Here is a 25,637-nt window from a genome sequence, read left to right on the forward strand (position 1 = left end):
TGTAAATCATGTAGGTGCTTTTGACAATTGTATGCTTAGTTTGGTTTCAACAGGCCACCTATTCAAATAGTATTATTTAGTAATGCTGGGGTTTGCCAAAATTCAACCGACTGTTTTTACATCATCTTCTAACCTGGATTTCTTCTATCTACATCTGACACACACAAAGCCTGAACCTACAAACCTTTATGCAACTAGTCCTTACTCACACAAATACTCCCACTGAAGTCTATGGAGTTACTTGCAGGAGTAAGAATTATCCGAGTGAGTAACAGTTTCCAATACATAAAAGAGATTCATCACAGACATGTTCATCCTTGCAGTGGCTTCAGTCCACTTAAATCCGAGTCGGTTGCTAGTGCAGTATCCCCACTTTTCTAATTATAACCACACCGCTCTGAAGCTAGTAGGCAGCAGCCATTCAACACAGGATCATTAGCGTACTATCAGTAACAATATTCAGTACTGGTAAATGCCAAAATTACATGATTGATGTACGTATTTTGGAGCTCGGGCTGTCATTTCAATGCCAGTAGAGATCTTGAAACCAGCTGAACTATCACACAACCGGTGTGACAAAGATGTACATACTTGGACTAGGACGTCCACCCAACATCCAGCGGGGATCATAGGGAGTCTTGGTGGGAACAAACTCAATGACTCTGTCTATAGGATCCTTGATGGTGAGGATAGGCACCGGGCTGGATATGCTCTAAAAACAAAGAGCAAACCAAACAAATTGGAAAAATTGTCCTACAGTATTCATGGCTCATGGCTCATTAGAAATGCAAATGAACTGGCTGATGTCATCCCAGTTCTTGCTGCATGTTATCGCCCCCTTTCCAGACAATCCCAATGACTGCAGCATCCCGATGTCTTTGCAAAGGTCTGAAGAAGATGGTACATTCACTTTGACACTTGCGTGAGACTTCGTTTGGCTTATTTTGCACTTGGTTTGCTCTTGAGCTTCAGGTGCTGCCAGCATCTACTGGGCTCGCGATTTAATTTTAGAAAGGTGACCAAAGCCACCTGACTCATCCCACCCACTGTTTCCAGAAGACAGGTGATCTGTGAGTTCGCCTGGCTGCAGAGCAACTCACATCTACAGTAACTTTGCTGGGGAGGGGAAACTTTTAGCATAATGTCTATAAAAGACAATCAACTGTACATGTAAAAACCCTGCTGCACAGATTACTATGGACAGTTTGCCAGAGGGGTGATGTGCACAGGGAACTGGCAGTTCTCCAGTGGCCTCTGCAGTGCCCCAAAGAACTGAGTTAAGTGAATGCCATTAGCCAGTATAGGCAATGCACCTTGCATTTCTGCACCAACAAGACTTACCTTGGGCATATAGGACAGCCACTGCAGAATGGTGTAGATGCCTTCAAAATCGTCACTCACAGTGCTGTGCGTCACACCATTGTTGTGCATGATCTGGACCCCACCCAGCTGGTTGTTTGAGGTGTACACCTCCCGTCCGAGCACCTTTCAGAAGGGGAACAGAAAGGGTAACAAAGAGCCTCTATTCAGCCTGTCCCATGCCCGTGTGTGCATTTCACTTCTACCACTCTAACAGTCATTGCTGGGGCAGCTCTTTGAACAGCAGCAGTAATAAATACCTGAACCTTCTCTAGACCCCGAGTGCTATATAAACATTCACTCTCCCGTCACCTTTTATTTCCCCTGCCTCAGTTTTCCCCATCTGTTACACGACTTGCCTTCAGTTACAGAGCCAGAGAGTGGCAGAGCTGGGACTAGAACCCAGGTCTCCAGAGTTCAGTTCACTAGACCCAAGCTTCCCTTGTGTAAAACACAGAAGTGGAACTGACACATTTAGGCCTTTAAGGGGGAAAAACCACAGCCCTGCACAAAACCCAGTACAGAACGTGAGCATAGACAAAGACCCGGTGCCTCCTTGGAGGGGGCAGGAAGAATAAGACTGTGACTGCTGGACTTTCAATTCTCTTCCGAGACTCCATCTCTAATCTCAGCCCAGGCACTGCAGCTCTTTTCTCATTCTCCTGCTGTCTCTTTCCATTTGCCCTCTCACTGACTGATACACTGATCTCTCGGTCACTCGGCTTTCTGCTCCACTGAGTCCATATTACTAATAACACCTCTGCCACAGCCAGTTTACCTCATGAAGGCAGGAGCACATCATTACAAAATAAACTCATAACTTTGACATTCTAGCAAATACATGCCGTTTGTTATTTTTATGGCTCGAGTCTTTCTAACAGGCAGAGGGCATTACCTACCTGTTTCATTTAGATCTAAAACAAATTCAAACCAATCCCTCCACCCCTGGCCCCAAACAGCTAGTTTGGGGGGAAAGGGGGCTGTGGGCTGGGGGAGAAATCCAGAGACAGAAGCAAATTTAAGTCATTAGGGCAGCATTGTCACTGAGGAAGTGAGGTTCAGATCTGGTTTCATCTTCATGAATGCAAATGACTTAAGTTCTAAAACTTCCCATAGGGAACATAACCTATCTCGTTCAGAAAGATTTCAGGGAAATTAGTAGGGGGCTTAATTATTTTAAAGTCCCCTTTACAATAAAAAGTTGTTGAAATGATTCTATTATTCTGTGGTTTGTTGCATGTATGTGCCTGACTAGAATTAGAGTTAAGTATTGGTGGTCAATTTCAGAAGGGCAGATACCCTCAGCAACACTGCAGCTCCTGTTAACTTCCATGGGAGCTGCCAGCACTCGGTACCTCTCAGGATTTGGCCAAGAGCTGGGATTTCGATTCATCTAGATAGCATGCATAAGTACTAAAGTTTTTGTAGATCATAAAACTAAGCTAAAGTACTCCGATCTTACTCTTCATGGCAACAATTGACCATAGCTGGGGTCTGGAAACCTCTGAGATCTGCGCCCATTTGCCCGGTGCAAGCTCACATGCCTCTGGAGCATGGAGGGGCAGACATCAGAATTCTTTACAAACAGTAATTAATCCTCGTTAAACCCATGTGAGAAGGATATTATCCAAATTTTACACACAGGGAAACCAAGACAGAAGAGTTAAGAAACCTGCCCAACAGCTTGGCAGTCAATGTAAAAAACGGGATTTGAACTATGGAATTCCTGGCTCCCACTTCCCTTTATCTTCCCCATACACACACACAAGAAAAATCTTGTGCCATGATCTGCATTTTACCCCCACAAACTGAGAAGCCAGGAATGAAGATATAGGTTATGGGACAGGAAAAAAGACTGGCCTCCAGATATGAGACACAAGTCCAGCTAACACCTTCCACGGAGAAAAATAAAAATAAAAAGAATTTAAACTCCCTATCTTCAAATGAATGCAAACGTACGTACATGCAAAATGGGCCACTGCTTATCTAGAGACACTGTAGACAGCTCAGGTTTACTGCTGCTGACAGGCAATGAAAACAGTCTAATATACTGCCTGCTCTTGCCCTTAAATCCCTTTTTGGAGATCAAGATAAATATGCAGTTCCTTTTCCCGAGTGCTCCAGACATTTGAGTGAAGTGGCAGAGCATTGGGAGGCTCTGTGCCATTGAAATCATTGTGTAATACTGAGTGAGGGCCATATTTACTTATCAGTGTATTTGTCAGCAGAGGCATCATGATTCCCAGATGCATATAAAGTAATATTGATGAATGGTAGCTCACCTAATTTGTGTGCCACACTACATGTATGTACACACATGGGCATGCACAAACCTATGAATTGAGTGCCATGGGAGGGATGAGTAATTTGAGTATACGCAATCTTTAAAAGAAAATTAAATTCTGGTTTAACCACCAGCACAAAGCAAACTACATAAACTACCCTACCACGTTCCTGGCACTACAGGAAGCATATACTCACGGGGTGGGTGGGTGTGTGGAATCGGTCTCCCAGCATGCAACCTGGCACTTAGGCATCCAACCGCTGGACTCCATCTTCCCCCACTTCTTTTGTGTGTTTTCTCCTATCTACTTGCAAATGAGCAGAGAATCTGCCTACTCATTTCACATATATGGCTTCAGACTGGATTTCAGCTAAGGTGCCAGAGGTTAAAAGGCACGGAGGGGCTAGCCAGCTTATAGACAATGATCATTTGGCTTGAGAAAAAATTAATGCAATAGCTCATCCATTTAGCCCTGCTAACTACCTCATCTCTGACCTGAGAGGACTACATTTTTAAAGGCTGACAAGTAATTCAATCTCCAATTAACAATTTTAAATGGGGCAGTGTATATTACTGTATAAATGTTTCTGCAAGAAAATGTGCAAGGGTGAAGCAGAATGAAATGACTAGAGAAGTACAATACCAATGCCTGTGCAATTAGGGGTGTTCTTCAATGGGACACACGGGCAGCAAAGACACTAATGCGCTTTAGAAAAGCTGATAGATAATTTAGACAGACAATGCTACAGAAGCCTGTGTGCAAAAGGCTGCTTAGGAACAAGTTGTGTATCCAAAACCGAAACATGCCCATTCAAAAAAGCAAACACCAACAACGGAGGTTCTGTGACAAGCCAAGCAGGTGGCTTTAAAATACCCTACGAAGGAAGTGGTGGTGACTGGAGCATCTTATTCAAGAGAAAGTCAGGGCAGCACCAGCCAGCATCATTAGCCTTATGGTGAGCAGAAGTTTTATGGATCTGACCATGTTCAAGGAAGAGTTAACTTTGCACAGAGGCTACTTCCTAGGAGGAGAGGTTTCCAAGCACTTAAGGGACCAGTAGAAAACCTAGCTTCCAAGCCCAGCAGCCATTGGACGCAGGGAAAGCACGGAGAAATAAGGAGGAGTGGCAAATGATGATGGCTCTGATTTTTAAAAAGCAAGTGCATATTATACAGATATAATTGCATACTGGTACTTCTAACATCTCTTTTTATGCTTAATTTGATAACGCAGATAATCAGAGCAGAATAGTCACTAACAAGGAAGCATTAGACAACGAACTTCTGAAACCAGACTGTCCGCTTAAAATTAAAATTTACTGGATCCCAACACTAAAAGAAAGTGAAAGTGCTACAAAAATCAGAAGGCTGTGTCCCCCTCCTCAATCCCACCCCTGCCCCTTTCCCACACACTCTGCAATAAGGGGGGAAAAGAAGCTATGGGGAGTGAGTGACTAATGCAGAGATGGCCCATAGCTGCCAGTAACAGAAGCACCTTCCCTTTCTGATGTTTCTAGGCAGGGGCCAGGCTGCACTTGATCCCCTGCTTTCTATCTCAATGTCTTTGCATTTTATATATAATTACAGCTTTCTGATACAGCAGCTCAGATGTGGCATTTCTAAGGAGCAGCAGATAGCTGATCCCTTGATCTAGGAGGGGTATTAGTTAACAAGTCTGATTTTGTTTACACTAATAGCCATCCCATCAATACCATCACAATGCTTCTCATAGCACATCCATGACAAATAATCTAGAAACTGGACTGAGACCAACTCATTCATACAGGCCTTGAGACGGAAATGACTTCTGGTCACTACAGATCTGTCCAAATTCAGAAAGGCAAACTAGATGTAAAAGGCTCCACATACCAGTGCTAACTCTTTAAGCCACCCAGAGCCCCATATTTTCACTAATTTAAGACAGACCTTTCATATGGCTAAGTAGTAAACTATTGAATAGGCTCTATACAAAAAAACTGTACATTAACAGAACATTACGGTTGCACAATTAAGTACTCAAAAGGAAATGCCAAATCTAATGTTGCATGCATTACAATACAGCCTTTAATTACATGAACAAATACTATTTCTCAGATAATGTAGTATTTTATATTACAACCTTAGATACATATGTAGTATCTATTTCAATCTTTTCTACTTATTTAATGGACCATTATGAAAATGAATTAGTATCTATATTGACTTTGGGGGAGATTTTCAAAAGCACAAGGGGAATTGGGAACCTAACTGCCCTTCACTTCTTTGAAAATTCCCCTTCAACGTTAGTATAAATGTCATGTTCTCTAAAATAGGTATGTTAATTTTGCCAGCACCCATGCACTCTAAATCTTAACAGCCAGCAGCCTTCCTTAGACACCTTTCCAACAACTGAGCTGTTACTCACCGAGGCAGTTAACTATAAAACTAGTTTTGCTGAAAACTTAGTGGCCTGTGTGTGTGAGCAAAGATGAAAGATCTGAGGAACTGAGAACACAGGGCTAGAATGGAAAAAATTATGGCAACCTTAAATATTGTGCTTGAACCTGCTATTATGTTCACACTACAGCCTGTGTGCGCGTGTGCTTGTATAAGAATTGAACACTGCATTTTATACAAATAATATTAATAATGGTAATTTATATCCCACAGCTTATATAGTGTGTGTTAGAAATTAGAATTGGAAAAAGACATACACGATAGCTAGCAGCATTAATAAACACATGAGAAATGATCAAAATAAGGGTCTCACAAAAATTCACATTTCACTGACTTAAAGCCAAAGTACACCTCTACCCCAATATAACGTGACCATATGTAACACGAATTCTGATACAACGCGATAAAGCAGCGCTCCGGGGGGGGGGGGGCTGCGCGCTCCAGTGGATCAAAGCAAGTTCAATACAACGCGGTTTCACCTATAACGCGGTAAGATTTTTTGGCTCCTGAGGACAGCGTTACATTCAGGTACCATTATTTGTGGTTGAGCCTTAGCACATCTTACAGCTTTCATTTTTATCACTCAGCACTTCTGCTCTGCACATGAACTTATTAGATGATGGGATAAATGGCATCTGGGTACAAGAGAACAAATCTTGGTTAGGATGCCAACACGAAGCATGTCCCTCGAAACGATGAAGAGCTGAGAGCTGTGCTTCTAAACACTCTGTTTCTTGAGTCTTTATCCTGTTCACATGGTGGCATGAACACCTCCCTCCTCTCTTTCTGGGCTTCCTGTTGGAAACCGATTGCAGCTCTTGCATTTCTAATCTATGAACGTGTGCAGTGCCTGCACTTTTAATTTACGAGCGTTCAGTGGGGGATCTTTCTGACTTGGGAACATATTGGCTCGGTCTAATGTCTGGAGATTATTAAAGTCAGAGCTATGCTCCACTATCAAGTCTACAGATCTTTTATTTAGAAGATATGGTGCTCTAAATGCACAAAGAGCTCCCTGTCACCTTCACATTAAAGCCCCTAGTGCCTGGTAAATGGAATTATATAGCTGTCATCTCCTTTCCCCAAAGTTTTAAGAGTACAATGGGCTCATTTTTTCACACTCCATCCCAGCTTCAGAACTAAGAGACCTACTTTATATTGATTTAAAGTCTCTGAAATAAATAAACCTGTTTCTCCACTGTGATTCACAAGAAATTCATGATACACTATTGCATGATATATTTCAAGCTCTGGCTCCAGCTCTCTTTTTCCTCTGGTGAGTGATGGGGGAGGTGGGAGGTGGAGGGGGGGCTGCAAAGCTGACAGCCTGATAGTTATAGGAGATGGTTGCTGACTGCAAATCCAGGCGCCAGCATTGGTGATGGTGGAGTTGGATTGGGGGTGGGGGGGGGAGCAAGGGCGTGGGAAGAGAGGAAATAAACTTGGATGCTTGAGGACAAGTGGGGAGGAGGCAGCACACAGACCACATAACTGCAGCAAAGGGAAGTTAAGTACCTTACTGTAACTGAAGTTTTTTGAGATGTGCAATCCCTCTCTGCATTACACCGAGAGTACGCATGGACTCCATGTGCCTGAGACCAAAAAGTTCTTGCAAGCAGTGTGCGTTGGTCCACTCCTGTGCCCATGCTCTCCTTGTGCTCACACCAAAAGACATAAGGGATGGGGCGGACCGACCACCTCTCCAGTTTTTTCTCTACCATGAATCTTGTCGTGATCCGAAGCAACGGGGTAAGAGGGCAGGCAGTGGGATACAGACAGGGAGCACACATCTCATTACAATCAGGTAAGTAACTTCCCTTTCTTCTTTGAGTGCTGGTCCCTAGGTGTGTCTCACTGTGGGTGACTGACAAGCAGTACTCAGAGAGGAGGGAGATGGGAGGATGCCAGTGATATAGCTGCTGGTAGAACAGCTGTCCCAAAGGATGTCTGGGTCCAAGACTCCTCTGCTGATGCGTCCTTTGGGACAGTAGCATCTCTCCAAGATGCCCATTTGATATTTGCAGGGCAGTTAGGTGAATGTGAGGATGGAACGCCATGTAGCTGCCCTGCAAATATCAAACAGGGACACCTCTTCAAGTCATGCGGAGGGCTGGTAGACTTCCTCTCCATAAGATCTAGGTGCCTGGCCTCCTTATTTGCGGGGGTTGGCCTTTGGATGATGATGTCTGGATCTTTCCGTGGCTGCCTGAACCATCCAGGAGTTCGAGGCAGGATGGGTGAGCAAGAACTCCACTCCCTTAGTCAGGGCAAATTATTGCTTTTCTGCCCTCTTGGTGGTAGGGGCACAGGGAAAGGCCATGTGCTGTACAGACCTTGCCAGGTTTAGTACAGCTTAATTTACAGAAAATGCAACCCAATTGGATTCCGGAGGCTGTAGTATAGCCAGGAGCTTATGTCGAAAGTAGTGGACCTCCTTCTAAGGAGATTAGGAGCTCTTGCGCCATTCTCCGTAACACCTCTTGAAATGGTCTATGATCATCTGGGGGAGGTGGTGAGGCTGGAGCAACTACCTCATCAGGTGATGAGGATGATATCCCTGGGGGTGCTGGCAATAGCAGCTCATCTTCCTCAAGCTAGGGGAGAGGTTCTGGTTGACCTCTTGTAGTAGACAGGTGATCTGACTCCCTGTTGGATCCCATGGATTCCAGGTACCATGCACAGGGATCCCATGGGCCCCAATAAGGCCAGATGAGGGATCAAAAGTATGTTGCAGCAGTGCCCAAGGCATTTGGTGCCACCAGTCCTGAGGAAGCAGTCCTTGTTTGTGTGCCTGAGCCTGCTTCCAGGAGATTGCTGATCCCTTCGGGGCTCAAGGTAGAGAGAATCTGGTTCTACCACTACGTCTGACTGTTCCAGCAATGAAAAGGTCAGATCCGGCTCCATCAATCCCATTGACGGGAAACTGTGGTTAGTGGATGGGTTAGGAGGTAGACTCGGTTCAGAATCCTCAATTCCCACTGGTGTTAGAGTCTCTCTGGTGAGGATTGATCCCTATAACGAGGAAGATTAGTGAATATCCTCATCCTCCCAAACCCACAGAGTGGTAAAAGTCTCCAGCCCCTTCGGAGGATATCTCTTGTCATTCCATCCCACCGGAGTAGAGGTCAATGGCAGTTTGTCACAGGGTCATAGCAGTATCATCAATGAATGAGTCTCCAACCTGATGGGTTTTGAGGGCACCGGTGGTTCCCAGTCCTTCAGGTTCTAGGGTTTCATTTTACTGGATACCGCTAAGTCCCTGCGGCTCGGGCATGAAGACTCACCTTGGACAGGTCAGGGAGGGATTTCTCCTCTTAGGAGGTCTCAGGAGTGGATCTGGTTTTACATTTGTGTGAGTATCCCTTGCTCTCAGATGAAGGGTCTTTCCCTTCTCTCTTTTTCACTCTGGACTCCAGTGCAGTACTAGGAGGCACGCTCCTGGCTGACATACAGGGGACGGGGTCTCCTCAGCCTGCACCTGACTAGGGCTTCACTGCACACGCTATAAGGTGTTTTTGAAGCCAGAGTTCTTGTGTTTGTTATGTTCGTCTGGGAAAAGATCAGCAGATACTGCACTTAGTGAAGATATGAATTCCTCTCAGGCAGGAGAGGCAGTTCTGGTGGTTGTCGCTGACTAGACAAAACCAGGAGCAGGAGACTGCAGTTTTTGAAACCTGGTATCCTGGGCATAACCTAAGTTCCTTTGGAAATGATCAAAACACTAACGAGCATCAAAAACCTAAGACTAATACATATGAATGTATACATTACAGGAAGAAGAGAAGGGATCAGTGGAGGGTTCCGGTGTGGCAGTAAGAAGGAACTGGAGAGGCAGTCGTGCCACCCTGCCTATTATACCCTCTGTGCAGAGCGCCAGAAGCCTAGGCTCCAGCTGAGCAAGAATGTCTACACTGCTATTTTTAGCCCATCGTGCGAGCTCAAGTCTGTTGACCTGGGTGCTGAGACTCGCAGCCACAGGTTGGTTGGGTGGGTGGGGGTTTTTGTTTGGTTTTTTTGCAGTGTAGACCTACCCTCGGGCTCTTTCTCAGGAGCTGTTCCTAGTCTCCTCATTCACGCACAAACCCCTCCAATCAGCATCTGGTAGTGCTTTTAACCCACACTAGGGGTGTGTCTACACTGCGAGAAAAATACCTGGGGCAGCGAATTTCAGAGCCCAGGTCAGCTGACTTAGGCTGCAGGGCTAGAAATAGCAGTGTAGACATTCGGGCTTGGGATGGAGCCAGGGCTCTGAGACCCTCTTCCCTCGCAGGGGCTCAGAGCCCAGGCTCCAGCCCGAGCCTGAACATCTACATTGCAATTTTATAGCCCCACAGCCCAAGCCCCGTGAGCCTGAGTCAGCTGACCCGAGTCAGGTGTAGACATCACTTCAACTTGTGCTGGTAACCCATCCACTTTGCAGGAAGGATGCAGGCTAGTACCAATAGTCGTGTGCCCAGAAGGACAGAGAAGTTCTCTCACAACTCACTGAGCAAGAATCAGAGTGACTGAGCTTACTGCAGCATAAAGAACCATCAGCTATGCCTCCAACTAGCAACACTCATGTATAGCACCAGTGAGGAGACAGTGATTCAGGTATGGCTTTGCAGTGTGGCTATGCACACCCAGACTCAGCACACCTGGATGCCAATCACACAACTTTGCGATGAAGATGTTCCCTGAAGGCCACCCGTCCCTGTAATGCAGTCATCACTGGGGTGAAATGTGGGAACTGGTTAAAAAAGCACAGCAACACTATACAACATGTTCACTGGAAACTACAGAGAGAAATTCAGGTAGGGAGAATGTGGGCCAGTATGCTAGAGGTAGCAGTCCCTATTCACAGGAATAAACATCCACATATACATGCAGGTATCTGCCCAGCTTTATACACCTACAGATGTACTAATAGGGCTCCATATTAAGAGTGATAGATATTTGTGAAAAGGAAAATTAAAAAGTCAACAGAAATCTATTAAACTTTCTTCCCTCAGCAAACATAAAGGGACTGGTAATGGGATGTCTGGAATGTAAATCGTCTCTAATGGGAACAATACACAAATATAACCACTTAAAACAAGGCAATTAAAAATAAACTGAATAAATGGAGATAGGCGTTTATTTTTTTTTTGAAAATACCTGAATTTGCCTGAAGTCCAAGCATCTGTCCTGCTTATGTTCATTACTCTGCAGAGACCTGAGAACCTTTGTGTTACCAAGGGGGCCAACTGCAACATACACCTAGTGGGCCAATACAACAGGCACCCAATCTACCTAAAAAGGAAAAGCTTCCAGTGCCCCTCAAGGGGGTGATTTAAAAAGAACAAGACACTCTCTCCCCCTATTACCAACACTGTGTAATTGATTTTGGCTCTCTTGCCTGAGCTGTACTCAGATTCGTACTCCCAACACAAATTGACTTTGCTGGGACTGAGAGTAATGACTGTCTACGGTGGAGAGGTGCAGTGCAGTTCAGTAGCACACTGAGTTTCTGCACCTGTTCCAAGATGGTTGAGTGACCAAAATGCCCTCCGTCAGCAAATCATTCCGTTGCTCCCACAGCATCCTCTAATGCATCCATCCAAGACACAGAGCCAGCAGCCCCTCCTCCTTCCCCCACCACCCTGAGCCAAGAACAGGGTAACCTTGGTGAGATTCACAAGAGGTACTGACTAATGTTTAATGCTGGTGGAGTGTCAATTTCCGTTTGACATTTCTTAGGCCCTCTTTGATTAGCATTCTCAAACACACTGCGCCCATACGTATCCGCCTAATAGTCTTGCTGCGCCACTCCAGAAAGATTCATATCATGCATTAATAATTATAATGCTTCTTTGAATGACAGGGATGGCACTTGCTGTTCTAACTCACATGATTGCTCTCACATGATTGCTTTGATCTAATCCCAAGACTGGAGTCAACTTGAGCAGACACCAAGACATCCCTGCCTCGTTTCTCAGGAAAAGAGCTTTGCACAGTCCATATTTTAAAGCAAAAACACCAAACCAAACCAAACCATGCAAACAAAAAACCAAAAAACCAAACCCCGCTCTCCCCTAAACTGACAATAATATATCCAAAGGAGGTTTTTTTTTTTTTTTTTCACACTGTGAAATTGGAGGGTAAGTAAGAGTGCTTGTGATACTGAAAGATTGAGCACTGGTACAAGACAGACAGTGTAAACTTCCTTTTCCTCCCTGCACAGCTCTGCCAACGAACATCAGTCCTGGCCTGCTACACTTGTGTGTGGGCACAGCACCAGAAGAGCCGCTCAGCCTATTCCTCTCAAATCCTGACCCAGAGCTCACCCGGTGGTTCAAGCCCTGGCCTCCCACAAAGTTCTGCCAATCTTGACATCCAACACCACCTGCGAGTCCAGTTGCAGGGCCCTCTGAAGCAGAGACGCTCAATCACCCCACATTATGGGGACTGAGACAACCAGATAAAGCTATCTTGTCTTATCTCAAATGTATTGCCCTAGACTGCCCCAAATTAAACTTCACAGAACTACATGGAAATCACAACACTGCTCTGACGTCAACCCACCAAAGTTAGGACAATTCAGAGATGAGTCTAAAATGCAGGGATGTTCTTTTATGGATGTATGCAAAGGGGTTGTTAGGGATTTTTTTTTTAAATGCAGATTGTCAAACCAATCCTCAGAGCTATTATGTCCGGTTGTATCAACAAGTCCCTAGGGACTCATTCTTAGGCACATGATTGACACAAATACTACCCTATCTTGACACAATCTGATGCCTATCATGTTAATGGCTTTGCCATGCCTGTGCATGGTGTCTGTGTTAATAAAAGCTGCGTTCAAGAAAGGTCATCGGACATGCAGTGGCATTCTTCCTTCTTTCTAAGTTTATTTCTAAGATGTTCAAAATGCAAATTGTGACTTACCAAACTGTAAAGTTTCCATTCATCTCTCTCCCGCACCCCTGAAGCCTTTTTAATTGGAGTTGAAGAAAAACCCAAACAAATCGGCATGCTCAGAAACTGCTGGTTTTTAATTTGTTGGGGGGAGATTATTGGACTTTTCAAGCTGTAAAATGCAGCATCTGAACAGATACTTAAAATAAGATCATTCCAAGGCCAAGTCCTTGCAGGCACAGTTCAGTTTTGGAGTGAATTTTCACAGCCAAGTAACAAATCCTCATAAAGCAGGAGGAATATGCAAAATGTTGGCTGGACTGTAAATGCAGCAGGGCTGGCAGGTGCTCCTCTCCATGTAACTCTAAATAATGATCTTATATGTGTAACACTGTTCATCTGAGGATTAAAATGTACTTTACAAATAAATTATTAATGAATTAAGCTGTCAACCGCTCCTGCAAATTGGGTAACTCTTATTGTCCTCATTTTGCAGAAAGGTTAAATGACATATCCAAGGTCACACAGCAAGTCAGTGGCAGAAATGGATCTAAAGCCCAGATCTTCTGACCCTCTGTCCTGATTTTCAGTTTTGTTTTAAACATTTTGCATTTGTTTCTGACTGTCCATCCATTTTCCTTACACCTATGTGCTGACAGCAGATTACATTGGCCAGGTAAAAGCTCCTACACCTGCCTAGTAGTTCTTTCTTTTAAAATAATACAAATCAAGTTAAATTTTGGATCTTCATGACAGACCAAACCAACGAGATTAGCACTTGTTAAAATAAAGAAAAAACTATTTGTGCACACACACTATTTCACAGAAACGAAAAGATAATGTATCGGATTGTTAGCCCACTAGAGCATTTGGAATTTGATGGGGACAGAATTCAGATTCTCCTGCAGAACTATGAGAGATTCTAAAAGAGAATCTCTACTAATTGTTAGTAACATAAAGCCTATGATATACCAGCAAGCAGGTCTGATAATGTGCATTAGGAGATGCTGCCATACAAATTCACTAGCCTGGTAAGTATAATGAGCATCTCAAGGTATTTAACCATACAATACGAATACTGCCCAGAGCTGATGCAAATTTCTTGGTCACTGCTCTACCCACTGGGAACTCCTTTGGCATGCAGGTGACTCAACATATCTGCACGCATTCCATGGTGAAAAAAAAATAAAAAAATAAAGCAGCTAAGTGCGCTGCTCATGGACCTGTACGTAACATCAGAGAGATTTAGGGTTAGGATGTTAGGATGTCCAGACATGAAAGGCCGTTTTATTAATCTAGTATCCAATGAATCTCCATATATCTGAATCCTGCTCTTGCTAGACACTAAATATGGATGCTTTTTTTATTTTCTCTATAACTATACCATAATTTAGGGACTAACCTAAACTTCATTGAAAGCATGTAATAAAATTGCAGAAGAAGCCATTTTTTTCTACTCTCCCTTATCTTTGGTATGTGATCAGAACTTACTTCAGTTTCAGCAATTCATGTTGATTATTTATTTTAATTGAGTGAATTCAGGGAATGACTTATGCCCAGCTCAAGCAAACGTTGTCAAGACTCCTGCACACTGCTCAGCCAATGCACTGCAGTCGAGACCAGCAATTCTCCCATCCTTCTGTTATATCAATTCTGGGGCTTTTGAAATTGGGCTCAAATGTGCAGTGCAGTGCTTTTGCAATGCTGACTATTAGTCAATTTCAGCATTTATTATGAGTTCCAGGAAAGACTGTGCTAAGGTCTCTCGTTTGCAAGGCTCAGGAACCTTTCCTTAAGAGGGAAAAGTATCAACATGCCTCAAAGTAAAAGAAAAATACTCCTTTGGAAAAAGGACTTGTGGTTTCTTTGCTTCCTTGTTAGGATCATCTACTGTGCTATCTGATCGGGATAGGTCTGGTATAAAGCAAATACAATAAGGGAAACAGACAAGCAAAGAACTTCAAAAGGAAGAGGTGCACCTTTGAGGGCAGGGAGGAGTGTTTTAGCCATTGTTGTAACAAAGGGACTCCTAGAACTTAAGTTATTTGTAAGGATATACAGAGCAGAGCACTGTCATTCCATCCTCGTTTCCTGGAAGTAGGAGAAATTCCCATCTAGGAAGCCTGGACCAAAGACAGTTTAAAAAAAAATCAAAAAAAAAAAATCAAGTGATGACTACAACAACCTAACCAGCCACAGAGTAATGATTCACTTTGTGGTAGCTGTGATCACTCAGCACTTTACCAGGCACTAACCACATCAAGTGCAGGACATCCCATGTCAGGGTATCATCTGCCCACTAAACAGTCAGCCCTTGCAAATATTCTAGGAGAACCCTGAGTTGTTTTAAAACGTTTGCTTTCAAAAGACCCTCTGGTTTTGTGACCACTGCAAACATTCCCATTTCCCTGGGGTCACAGAGTGAATCAGTGGCAGAGCCAGAAATAGAATTTAAGGGCCAGATTCCCAGCAGGTGTGAGTTGTGGAGCAGATGTCACATGGATCAGAAGCAAGTAAAGTTGACATGAACATCTCCCCTTCCTCCCAAGCTAAAGGGCTACAGTTCACATAGGTCTAGCTTTCAGCAAAAAAGTCAATGGGTTTTAAAAAAAATAGATTCAATGTTTATATATAGATATAGATACCCCAAAGTTCTAATCTTTTTATTCTCATCTATGAAACGGATATAAATCTCTCAGGCTTCAGGGCACAAGCCAACCTCTACGTCATGGGAGTCAGGAAGAAACTTCCTCTCTAGGCAGATTATTCCACAGTTCTCTACTATGGGATACTGACCCTGGTGGGAGATGGGATTCTGGACTAGATGGATCATTGGTGTAATGCTTATGGCAGTTGCTAATGTTCCCACTCTGGATGTTGCATAATTCAGTACACCTGTTCACATTCCTGCCCAATTGACTCTTCACTCCTGGTCCTACTCTGTCTTAAATGGTCATGTCCCCATTACCACAGCATCTAGGAACCAAAGGTTTCAGAAAATACTGAGCACCCTCCCAGTGAAAATCAGCACCCCTTAAGGTGTCCCAAGGAAGCACCCCACTAACTGAGGCATTTCAAATCACTAGTCACTTTTGAAAGTCTCGGCCCAATTCTCAAGCCCCGGCCTAGCCTCCATTAATGCCCCCCCAACTCAAGTCCATAGCTAAGACCTCACTGTACATCACTGTTTACATTAACAAAAACAGTCAAAATGCCAAGAATCCCATTAGAAGAAGAAAAAAACCACAGAGATGCAAACTAATTATAAGCAGGTCAGCTAAGGATTGGGAACATCAGGTGTGCACTGAAATGGAGTGCAGTTATAAAGGCTTGAGCCATGTATGCAATGCATTAAATTAGGAGTGCAAGGCTCTTCAGCCTTACTTCTATTAAAAGGGAAACAAACTGTAATTTACATGTTACTGCATTCCACCAGTACGACAGGCAGCATGTCATCTATCTCATTTGAAATCGCACCATGTTAGGCCAGTGACGAGGAAAGGAAGGTGGGGGAAGGGAGGGAAAGGGAGGGAGGAAGGAAAAGTTTTAAAAAAAAAAATCTGCCTCAGCAAAAGTTTTCATTAAAATTTTAGACAAATGATCTCTGTGTCCTTCTCCCATGCTGCCTGGGGCTCCATGCTATTTCTATGCAAATAACAACCTCGTGGTTTATATCTTATTATTTCCACCGGAGCTGCAGCGACATGACCCGAGACGTGTGCGAGGTAGACGGAGAAAGAGAGGGAGAGAGAAAGAGAGAGAGAGAGAGATGGAGTGGGTGCTCGCTGAAGTGTGAAAAAATATTGTCAGGAGTGAGCAGCAAGAACAAAAAAAATATTGCAGGGATAACGTGTTTATTTCAGCCCTTCTCCCCATGTGAACTGGCACCTTTTAAAATTCATTGGGCATCAGGCGATCATGCACAATCCATCTGCTTTCACTTTATCATTTGCATTTCATGCCTCCTGGCTTTTGATGTGCTGATACTTTGATGCAGTCAGGAGATGCGCATTATCATTATTTCAATTTTCAGGGGGGTCAATGCGCTCACACACACACACACACACACACACACACACACACACACACACACGGAATAAAATGTCATTTCCACCTCCCCACCGCTTCCTGATGCTCAATGGGGAAGACAAAAGGGGGTACAGAAAAGACATGGTCCTAGAACCCCCACACATAGCATCCTTCCCAATTTTTTTCATCATATGAGTCTGGGCTGTAAATGAAGGCAGATTCATCATGATGCGGGGGGGAGGGATAAAGAGAAGCTGTGGTACAGTTTCCTTTTTCACATCTGGTAGGCGAAGAGGTTGATAGCATCCTTAATGAATCTGCACAAAATCTGGTGTCTTATGGTGATTTGAGTTCATACTTAAAGAGCACTGACACGGACATAGCAAAGCAGCCAGCACATGATTAGATAACCTCCAGAACTGATCATTCCCTTCAGCTAAAAATGATAATGTATTTCAATCCATTGTCTAAGTTACAGGCTGCAGCTTGCTTTTGGCAGCTAGACCTTTCCCTCTACACCCAACCGTTGGGGCTGGCTCTACCTAATTAAAACGAACAAGATCAGCAACAGATGAGGTAGTATGTTTTATTTTTCATGATTTTTTTTTAAATGAAAAAGATCCCAGTGTTTTGTAGCACGAATCAAATGAAACAACCTTCCAGGCAAAAATGCTGCTTCTCTGGAAGCCAAGACACTTTCATGTCTGTGAGAATCTCCATATGCAGCTTATTACCCAAGAAGCAAAGTGAACATTTAGAGCCAGGAGAGGAAGACGACATTTTGAAAACTGTGTGTATGTACGTACATATGAAAGTGCACGTAAGTAACTGTTATCACCTACAAAAAACACTAGCATGGAAGTTAGTACTGTAAATTCCATCCCAAATCTCCAGGAATACGTGGCTGACAGTTGATAGCAAAAAGACGAAGAATTACTTGCATTTGACTACGTTGGAAAATTTTCACTCCCAGCTGTAATGCAAAGAAGCAGCGTCTTTTTAATCTATCTAGGTTCTTATGTTGGTGTCAGTCACCAATGTATGTGAGCACCTAAATTCCATAATCACTAGCTCTCTCGACTGGAGCAAAGGATGATGTAAATCTTTTATTGTAACTCTGACAAGGAAATGCTTTGTTTTTGCTCCAAAGGGTACTCCTCAATCCAGCCATCCCACATAAGTAGCATCAGTAAGTCTCACTTGCTTATCACTGAAAGGCAAAACTAATACTGATAAAAAAGTTCCTTCTAGAGTGTCATATAAGCAAAGATCAAAACAAACAGGATACTTCATGCCACAAAGTAGTTTCTCCACTGCTACAAGGAAGATCCTGTTTAATCAGTCCCTGGGTAATGGGTGCACGGCCTATCAGCCAAAGGAAAATTCAAATGAATTCTCCCTCTGGAATTCAAGGGCAAACTGTTTCTCTCCTCTGCACATAAGAGGTGGGATACTGAGCATAAATCTGAAACAGCCACTGCTCTGGTGGTACAGAGATTTAAGAGAATTAGCCTTTGACTCTTAGTTCAAAACCTGTTTAAAATCTCAAGTGGAATGGGTTTGGTCATCTCAGTTTAAGCCCCAGTGGACATTTATCCATGTCCCACGTAGCTCACATACACAGCTGTCCCTGTTCAAGAGGTCCATGACTGGAACAGCAGAGATAGGAGAATCAGAATCATAGTTATCAGGGAGTCACACTACTCCAAATTCAGGTGCGAGTCTAGATTCCAAGCCTCCCAAAAGTCAGGAGTTTTCAGATACATGGTTTAGTTTCAGGTACAACTTTACCACTGCCAGAGCTGGCGGGACCCACTGGAGTAGAATAACAAGGGGAGACACTGAACTATCAAGTGTTCAGCTAACACGGTAATGGGTGCAGTATAAGAACCTAGATAGAATAGAACAGATGATGAGGGCTAAGTGCATTGGCAGTGTCACCTGGGGAAGCTTGCACAGCACCTGCCTGCACCGAATGCTAGAACCAGGCAACATATGACACTTCAGTGAGCACCAAATTTGCTCATCTTTTTTAAAAGAATCTTAAAGCACCTCTCGCTCCTCCACTGGTGTGCCTGTGAAAGAGCTTGCTCAGGCTGGAATGTCCCGGAGGTGACAGGAACACAGCTTAATTCTCTGCAAAGCCCTCTTTATTCAGTGCAATTATCCAATGAGAGACTATTTTCCTTGTAGTGGCCATTATTTGCCAGACAAGCCTTGAAACACCGAAACACAGCTTGTGCTCAACCATCCAAGCACAAAGCTGCACAATGGAGACACATACTCAGGCCTGCGCAATCCTCACATCCATGTAAACAAAGCCCTCGACGGGAGGAACAGTAGCAGAGTGGCCACAGCTCATGCTGGGTTATGGGCTGGGAGTTGGGGGGGTCATGATATTAATGGAGCTGGGGCAGCAGAGAAGGACAATCATGTCTTAGGAAGAAACATAAGCCATTTGGTGCAGTGGAAGTGAATACGTTTCCTTGCAGCTTAAAGTTTTAAAAAAAGACACTAAAATAACTGAGATACCCAACTGCCCCATCCCTTTAATAATAATCATTATTAACACAACCCCTCCCACATGAACATGCTAAAGCACTCCATCAATATTAACACAACACCCTGGGGAAGGGGATTAAGGGTGATTGGGACTCACACCTTCCAAAATGTCACTCCTCCAAACTAAGAATCCTGGAAACATTCTGCCTTCTGAAAAGGCCCTATTGACCCAACTGCCCATCCCAACTTCTTTTCCACTCTCTCAAGAGTTTGAGCTACCAAGTAAGCGAGGCTGGCTAGCACAGCCCAGCATGTGATGTGATGATTCAACAATCATCACATTGCATGTACAGGGTTCACCTGCTCCTTCATGACTGGGCCCTCTTGATCAAGGGACTCAGTCTCAGGACCTTCCCCTAATGCATCTTTGGGGGGGAGGGGGTACTTAATGCATCAGTTATATAACATAGGCAATCTAGCATGAGCCCACTGAAGTCAATGGAAGACTGAATACAAAGCCTTTCAAAATGGGTCAGTATCTCTTTGACCATCATAGTCACTGGTTACATTATGTCTGATTTTTTTTATCCACTGGGTCATCCTTGTAAAAAATCACCATGGGTTTCAATTAAACAAAAAATTGCTCAAATGGACTAATTATATGAACAGAAAAAAAGAAAAAACGGGAGAGGTTTGCAAACCTCCAACTATTACATTTCCTCAGCCCTATTGGGGGAATGCATTTAAACACATCTGTTCTGTTTCAACATTCTGTCCACTGTGCGCACACAGACAGCAGCCAAGAACAGACTCACAAGCAAGTCAGAGAGAGAGAAAACCTGCGCTAGAGCACACGCCAAACAGGAACTGCCATGTAGCAGAATGCTGTCTATGGAAAACATGGACTGGATTCAGGCAGACAATGGCAATATTAGATTAGATTATGGTCTGGGGAGGACACATTCTCTCAGCACAAATACAACATTCCTATAAATCACATTCGATTTTATTTTCTTTAAGTGAATTTAGGTGCAAAAGTGACAGTCCTGGAGATTGAACTCCTCTAGCCACAAAACAGGGGCAACACAGGTAGCAGTAGTGCAAGCATCCTACATACTGCCCCATCACTCAGCTCTGGACTGGAGGCACTGTCCATAGGATTGAGAAGGGACTTCAGTCTCCCTGATCCATACAGTCTGTGGCTTTTCTACAGACAAGAAATGGGCCAAACCATGCCAATCGTAGACGGGGTGGGTTGTGCGAGAAAAGGCTTGTCCCACAGAAGCACGCATTCATTTCACACAGTCAACACCAAAGAGCATGATCAAAACTGAATTCTGATGCATGCAACTTACTTTGTTGAGGGCTCCAGCTCCAGTCAGGATGATATGGGAGTTCTCTACTTGGATAGTCCTCTGTCCTAGCCGGACAAGATAGGCCCCAATTCCAATCGCCCGACACGTTACCTAAAAATCAAATCAAATTTGCGTCATATCCTATTGTACCTCCAAAAATGCATCGACCCAAGCAGTCTGGTGTGTTTACTTCAGGCTCCTGTGTATTCTGTGGCCACAGAATCTGCCCCTTACTGCAGAACTGTGCTCCAGAACCTACACTTTCATTTAAAAATGAATGATGAATGTGTTTTATAAAACAAAACAAAATAAAATAAAATAAAGCAATAGCTTGTTAATTGAACAGACCATTAAGGCAAACTAGAGCTTCTTCGCTTTTCAAATGCATTTAAAAACGTACTCTGAAATGCACCTCACTGTTTCAAAAAGAAAACATTTTAGCAGCCAGATCCTCCACTGCTGTTAATTGGTATAGCTCCACTAAATCCACAGGAATATGGCAATTTATATCAGCTGTTGGTCTGACCCTAGATGTACGTTCTGAACGCCACTGTCAAATTTTCAGCTGAAATAGGAGATGAAGTTGCAAGAAGAGAAAGCAGTTGGGGATTACCAGGTTGATGGTGATAATATCCTCATAGGCTAATGATGATTCTCCTGCAATCATCCCAGATCCTCGGAGGTTCTCCACTCCAAGTCCTTCTTCCTTCCCAATAATATCGGTTATCTTATACCTGAGCAGGAGACATACAGACTTTGAGACACAAGATCCAATGGATTTGACAAACCAATTCACTGCTAAGAATGTGGAAAATGACTAAATATCATTAAGGCTGCAAACAGTAGTGAGCAGAAACTGGCCAGGATTTATATACCAGCTCAACCCACTGCCTTGCTGAACACCAAGGAACAGGCTTACACACTGATAGCCAAAGCAGCACCACAGGGAAGAAATGCTGACTGAGCTGCACAGGTTACTGACAAATTTCTGGAGCAACACTGAGCTCCAGTGAGAAATGTTCCTTGGTTGTCTCTGCAGATTAGGAGATCCAGCTGATTATGGGGAAAGGGGCAAGCAATGAAGGGAATGGGACCAAAAGAAAAAAAATTGGGAGAGAATGAGAAATTATAATTAAGCTACTACCTTCTCTTTACTTTCCTCTTTCATGCCTTTCCTTCTCCAGTCCTGTCTTAACCTCTCTCTGTTCCATGAGGCTCTGATTCAGAAAAGAGCTTAAGCATGTGCTTAAGTGCTTCGCCGAATTGAGGCCTGCCTCTCTCTCTAATTCCTGCTCCCAAGCTCCTCTCTCCTTCCTGTTCTTTTACAGCCCATCCTCATTTTTCTCTCCAGGCATATCCCCCCTCCTTCCACCTACAGCCTCACATTAAGAATCTCAGTGTCTCCTTTCTAATTCTCAACACTTGTGATGCCCCCCCCAGTAAAAGTGACCTCGCTGGGGGCAGGTGCTGTCTGATGCCTAGAATAGATGTGTATGTGGGAAACTGAACCTTTTGGAAAGGACAGTTCTGCAGCTGCACCCCATGCCATTGAATGTAAATGGGATAAAAATTCACTTGAATGGGTTCTCTTGTCACTACCAAGTGTTTCCAGCTGAGAAGGCACTTCCCTTACTCAGACTGTAAACTCTTTGGGGGCAGGACCATCTTAGTGTTTTGTGTTTATACAGTGCCTAGCACATTGGGGCCCTGCTCCATGATAGGGGCTTCTAAGCACTAATGTAATAGAAAAAATATTTGGTCTACTACATTTGATAAGGCATTTCAAGATACAACATTTTATCCTGTTCTAGTTCTACAATCCATATGTAATAATGGGGCAAAATGTGTTATGAGACTGGGCGCTACAGGATGCCCTGGTGCCTAGACAAGAGAAAACACACAAGGAATTGACAGGTGTCCCTCATATATATATCCATCCAAAATGAAGCAGGATTAGACCCAACAGTTTACCTGGATTCTCCTTCGTCCTCCACATGCTCACAATGAACTGAGTTCAGGGCACTAACTTTCTTATAATCTTGAGGAATTAGGTACAAGTATTTATAACCCTGTGGGGACAAATAATTAGTTTTACTCATTCTCATCAATGAATCCCTCCTGTGGCCCAACCCAAAAAAAGAAACCTTTCCAAGAGATGTATTTACCCAGAAGGGGTAATAATAGGGGGTTTTCAGCACCTGCAGCTTCAGCTGAGGTCAAGGATGCCCAGAACCTCTGAAAATCGGGCCTGAATTCATCCTTGGTGTAACTCTGCTAATTAATGAGCCAGAGCCAAGGCTGACTTTGGGCCTAAATGTCTGGCAGAGCTTTAGCTCGCCTCTGTGAAGAGGGACTGGCTAGAGTAAATAAGACTAGCCTGTGGAACATCCCATAGTTCTGCTACTGCACGATAACTCTGAGATCGAGCGCCTACTTACTTTATAAGGGTCATCGGGGTCTTCCCAGGCAACATGAAACATGTGACGAATCTCCTCAGCCAAACCAATCCTTGCTCCGCTGTTAGCAGCCACATAAATTCGTGGGATACCCTCCGTGCGAGCAAGTTCAGAAGCCCTAAGGAACAGCAGGTCCTCTTGGGGCCCAAAGGACCCTATTCGATACGTAATGTCATTGCCAATGACTATGATATCACGGCCATCTGGGCACTCGGGGCTCTTGAGGGTAATTTTCCAAGCCACCATGCCAATCTGTGGTCACACAAAGGGGGGGCAAGTTTCAAATATAAATATTCCAATACTAATGATGATAATCATGCATTGTATGTGAGGAACCACAAAGAACAGCACTGTGGATATGTGATCTCAATAAAGGTTCCCAATCTGCATTCTTCACTGAGAGTAGTGCTGGAATAAGGACTACAAAACCAGTCTTCAACTTGCCACCACAGCCACTGGAACACATTTCCCCATGTTGCTGCATTCTTCCCACCCAAGACATTCAGTTTCTCCCTTTACCATCTATTCTAGATAATCCATTCAGGGATTTACCATAGCTCTGAGACACATCCTACAAGATTCTTCTCTCTTCTCGCTGAGTTTATTCTGCGTCACAGAGGACCCGGGGTTAGTTAAAGCATTCTGTTTCAGTGCAGTTTGTTTACAGGAGTCCCTGCCATCTCTTCAGGGCCACCCAGTCAATCACATTTCAGAATGACTCCTGGCCTATAACACTCATCAGCTCCTTTCCATCTCTCGTTGCCCGTTGCTTTAATCCCTTTATTTCACAACTATCTCTACTTTTGTTTTCCACCTTGCTCCTCCATTTCTTTGTCTCTGTCCCCTTGCTTTCCACAGACATTGGTGCAGCTCTTTCGCCTCCAGCCTGACTTTGCAAGCTCATCTGTATAAATAATCTGCTTTTATTGAGTATTTCTCTCTCTCTCTCTCTCTTTTTCTTTTTAAATCACCAGATGATCTCTCCTGGTCCTGCCTAATGGAGATGAGTAACTTCTGGAGCCTGCATCTCTCTCACCTCTTAGCCTCTGTGTATAATCGCACTGGGGAGCTGGCCATCAAGGAGCGCCATTAACAGATGTAAATAGCAGCCTAGAAAGCCACATGCTTCACCCAATCTCGGCTGGCCCAAGGATTGTAAGCTGAGTACACATTCCTCAAACCAATTGCACATCCACTGCAATCAGTATCGGTGAAGCTCTCATTGCTGATACTTGGGATTCTGAGCATTATGAACTAGAAGGGGGGTGGGATGGGGGGGGGAGAGAAGTAGCAAATAGATATGTGCTGTTTAATACAAATCAAAATGGGCACAATACACAGACAAGATCCAATCAACGTCTGCAATAAGATACACTAATAGCTTCATAAAAAAAAAAAAAGCCCAACAGAGCAATTAATCAAAGGATCATTGGAGAAAATGCAGGCAGCTATCCAAAACCATCAGAGCTATCTGACAGCTCCTTTCCCTTCTCCTCCCTTTCAATAGCTGGGATCGCAGGCGAACAGAAAGTTGGAGCTTTCTGTGCACCTTTCTGTGGGCTCCATTTCATTCACTCATTTTAACTGATACAGCACTGGGGGCAGGAGGTGGGTAATTATGTTGTTGTTTCTGAATATTTGCTGATGTACAAGTAAGTTTCAGCATCAAACTGCAGAGTGTTTAGAGGTGAGAGATATGCATCAGTTACAGAGACAGGAGCATAAACCCCAAAAGGTCAGCTGGATGTTTTGCTCAAATACCAATCTTGTTGCTAAATTAATGAAAAGCCTTAATGCTATACAACAAGTTGCTGCAGCTGCTGACCACCCCAAAGACCTCTGAGCCTAAGCAAAGACAACAAGGATCACATGGACAACTTACTAGGAGCCCAAAGGGCAAGCTTATTGATCGAAAATAAATCCAGGCAGCCATAGCATTTCCCTTTTCAATTTCAGCAGCAACCACCTCCACCCCCAAACCTTGCAACTTATCATCTTTGTCCTCCTGGCCTCACAATTACAGGGAGAGTGGTCATGGGCTGAATTTAAGTACCTCAGGATCTGGCACTTAAGATGGGCACACTTACAATAAATCATCGTCATCATCATCATCAAAATGAGTAAGCACCAAGTTAAAGACTTCGGGATTAGCCCAAAGACATTGTGGGCTGCCCAAGAAGGCATCCCTCTCACAGGTAGTTTAATTTAAAAACACAAAGTTTGGCCATAGATCAGTTCAATCCTCCATTATATTTCAGACAGTTTAAAAAAAACAAACCATGATTTCCTCATTAATATCATAACTAAAAACTTGAAGTGGGCATTTCCCAAAAAGTTCTGAGG

The 25,637-nt window shown here is 43.8% G+C and overlaps 1 protein-coding gene across 3 annotated transcripts in view; it reads right to left on the bottom strand.

The window, feature by feature from the left end:
- The window catches only part of ACACA (acetyl-CoA carboxylase alpha), a 186,415-nt gene that overhangs the window by 50,351 nt on the left and 110,427 nt on the right, over window positions 1-25,637 (bottom strand). For all 3 annotated transcript variants that reach the window (XM_038375923.2, XM_043499553.1, XM_038375920.2), the window contains 6 exons: window positions 23,277-23,546; window positions 22,810-22,907; window positions 21,452-21,572; window positions 20,839-20,949; window positions 1,342-1,485; window positions 592-712 (listed from right to left, as the gene is read on the bottom strand). In XM_038375923.2, the coding sequence (XP_038231851.1) occupies window positions 592-712; window positions 1,342-1,485; window positions 20,839-20,949; window positions 21,452-21,572; window positions 22,810-22,907; window positions 23,277-23,546 (865 nt within the window). The remainder of the gene's footprint in view (window positions 1-591; window positions 713-1,341; window positions 1,486-20,838; window positions 20,950-21,451; window positions 21,573-22,809; window positions 22,908-23,276; window positions 23,547-25,637) is intronic.

Source organism: Dermochelys coriacea, chromosome 17, assembly GCF_009764565.3.
Source record: "Dermochelys coriacea isolate rDerCor1 chromosome 17, rDerCor1.pri.v4, whole genome shotgun sequence".
NCBI classification, from domain to species: domain Eukaryota; kingdom Metazoa; phylum Chordata; order Testudines; family Dermochelyidae; genus Dermochelys; species Dermochelys coriacea.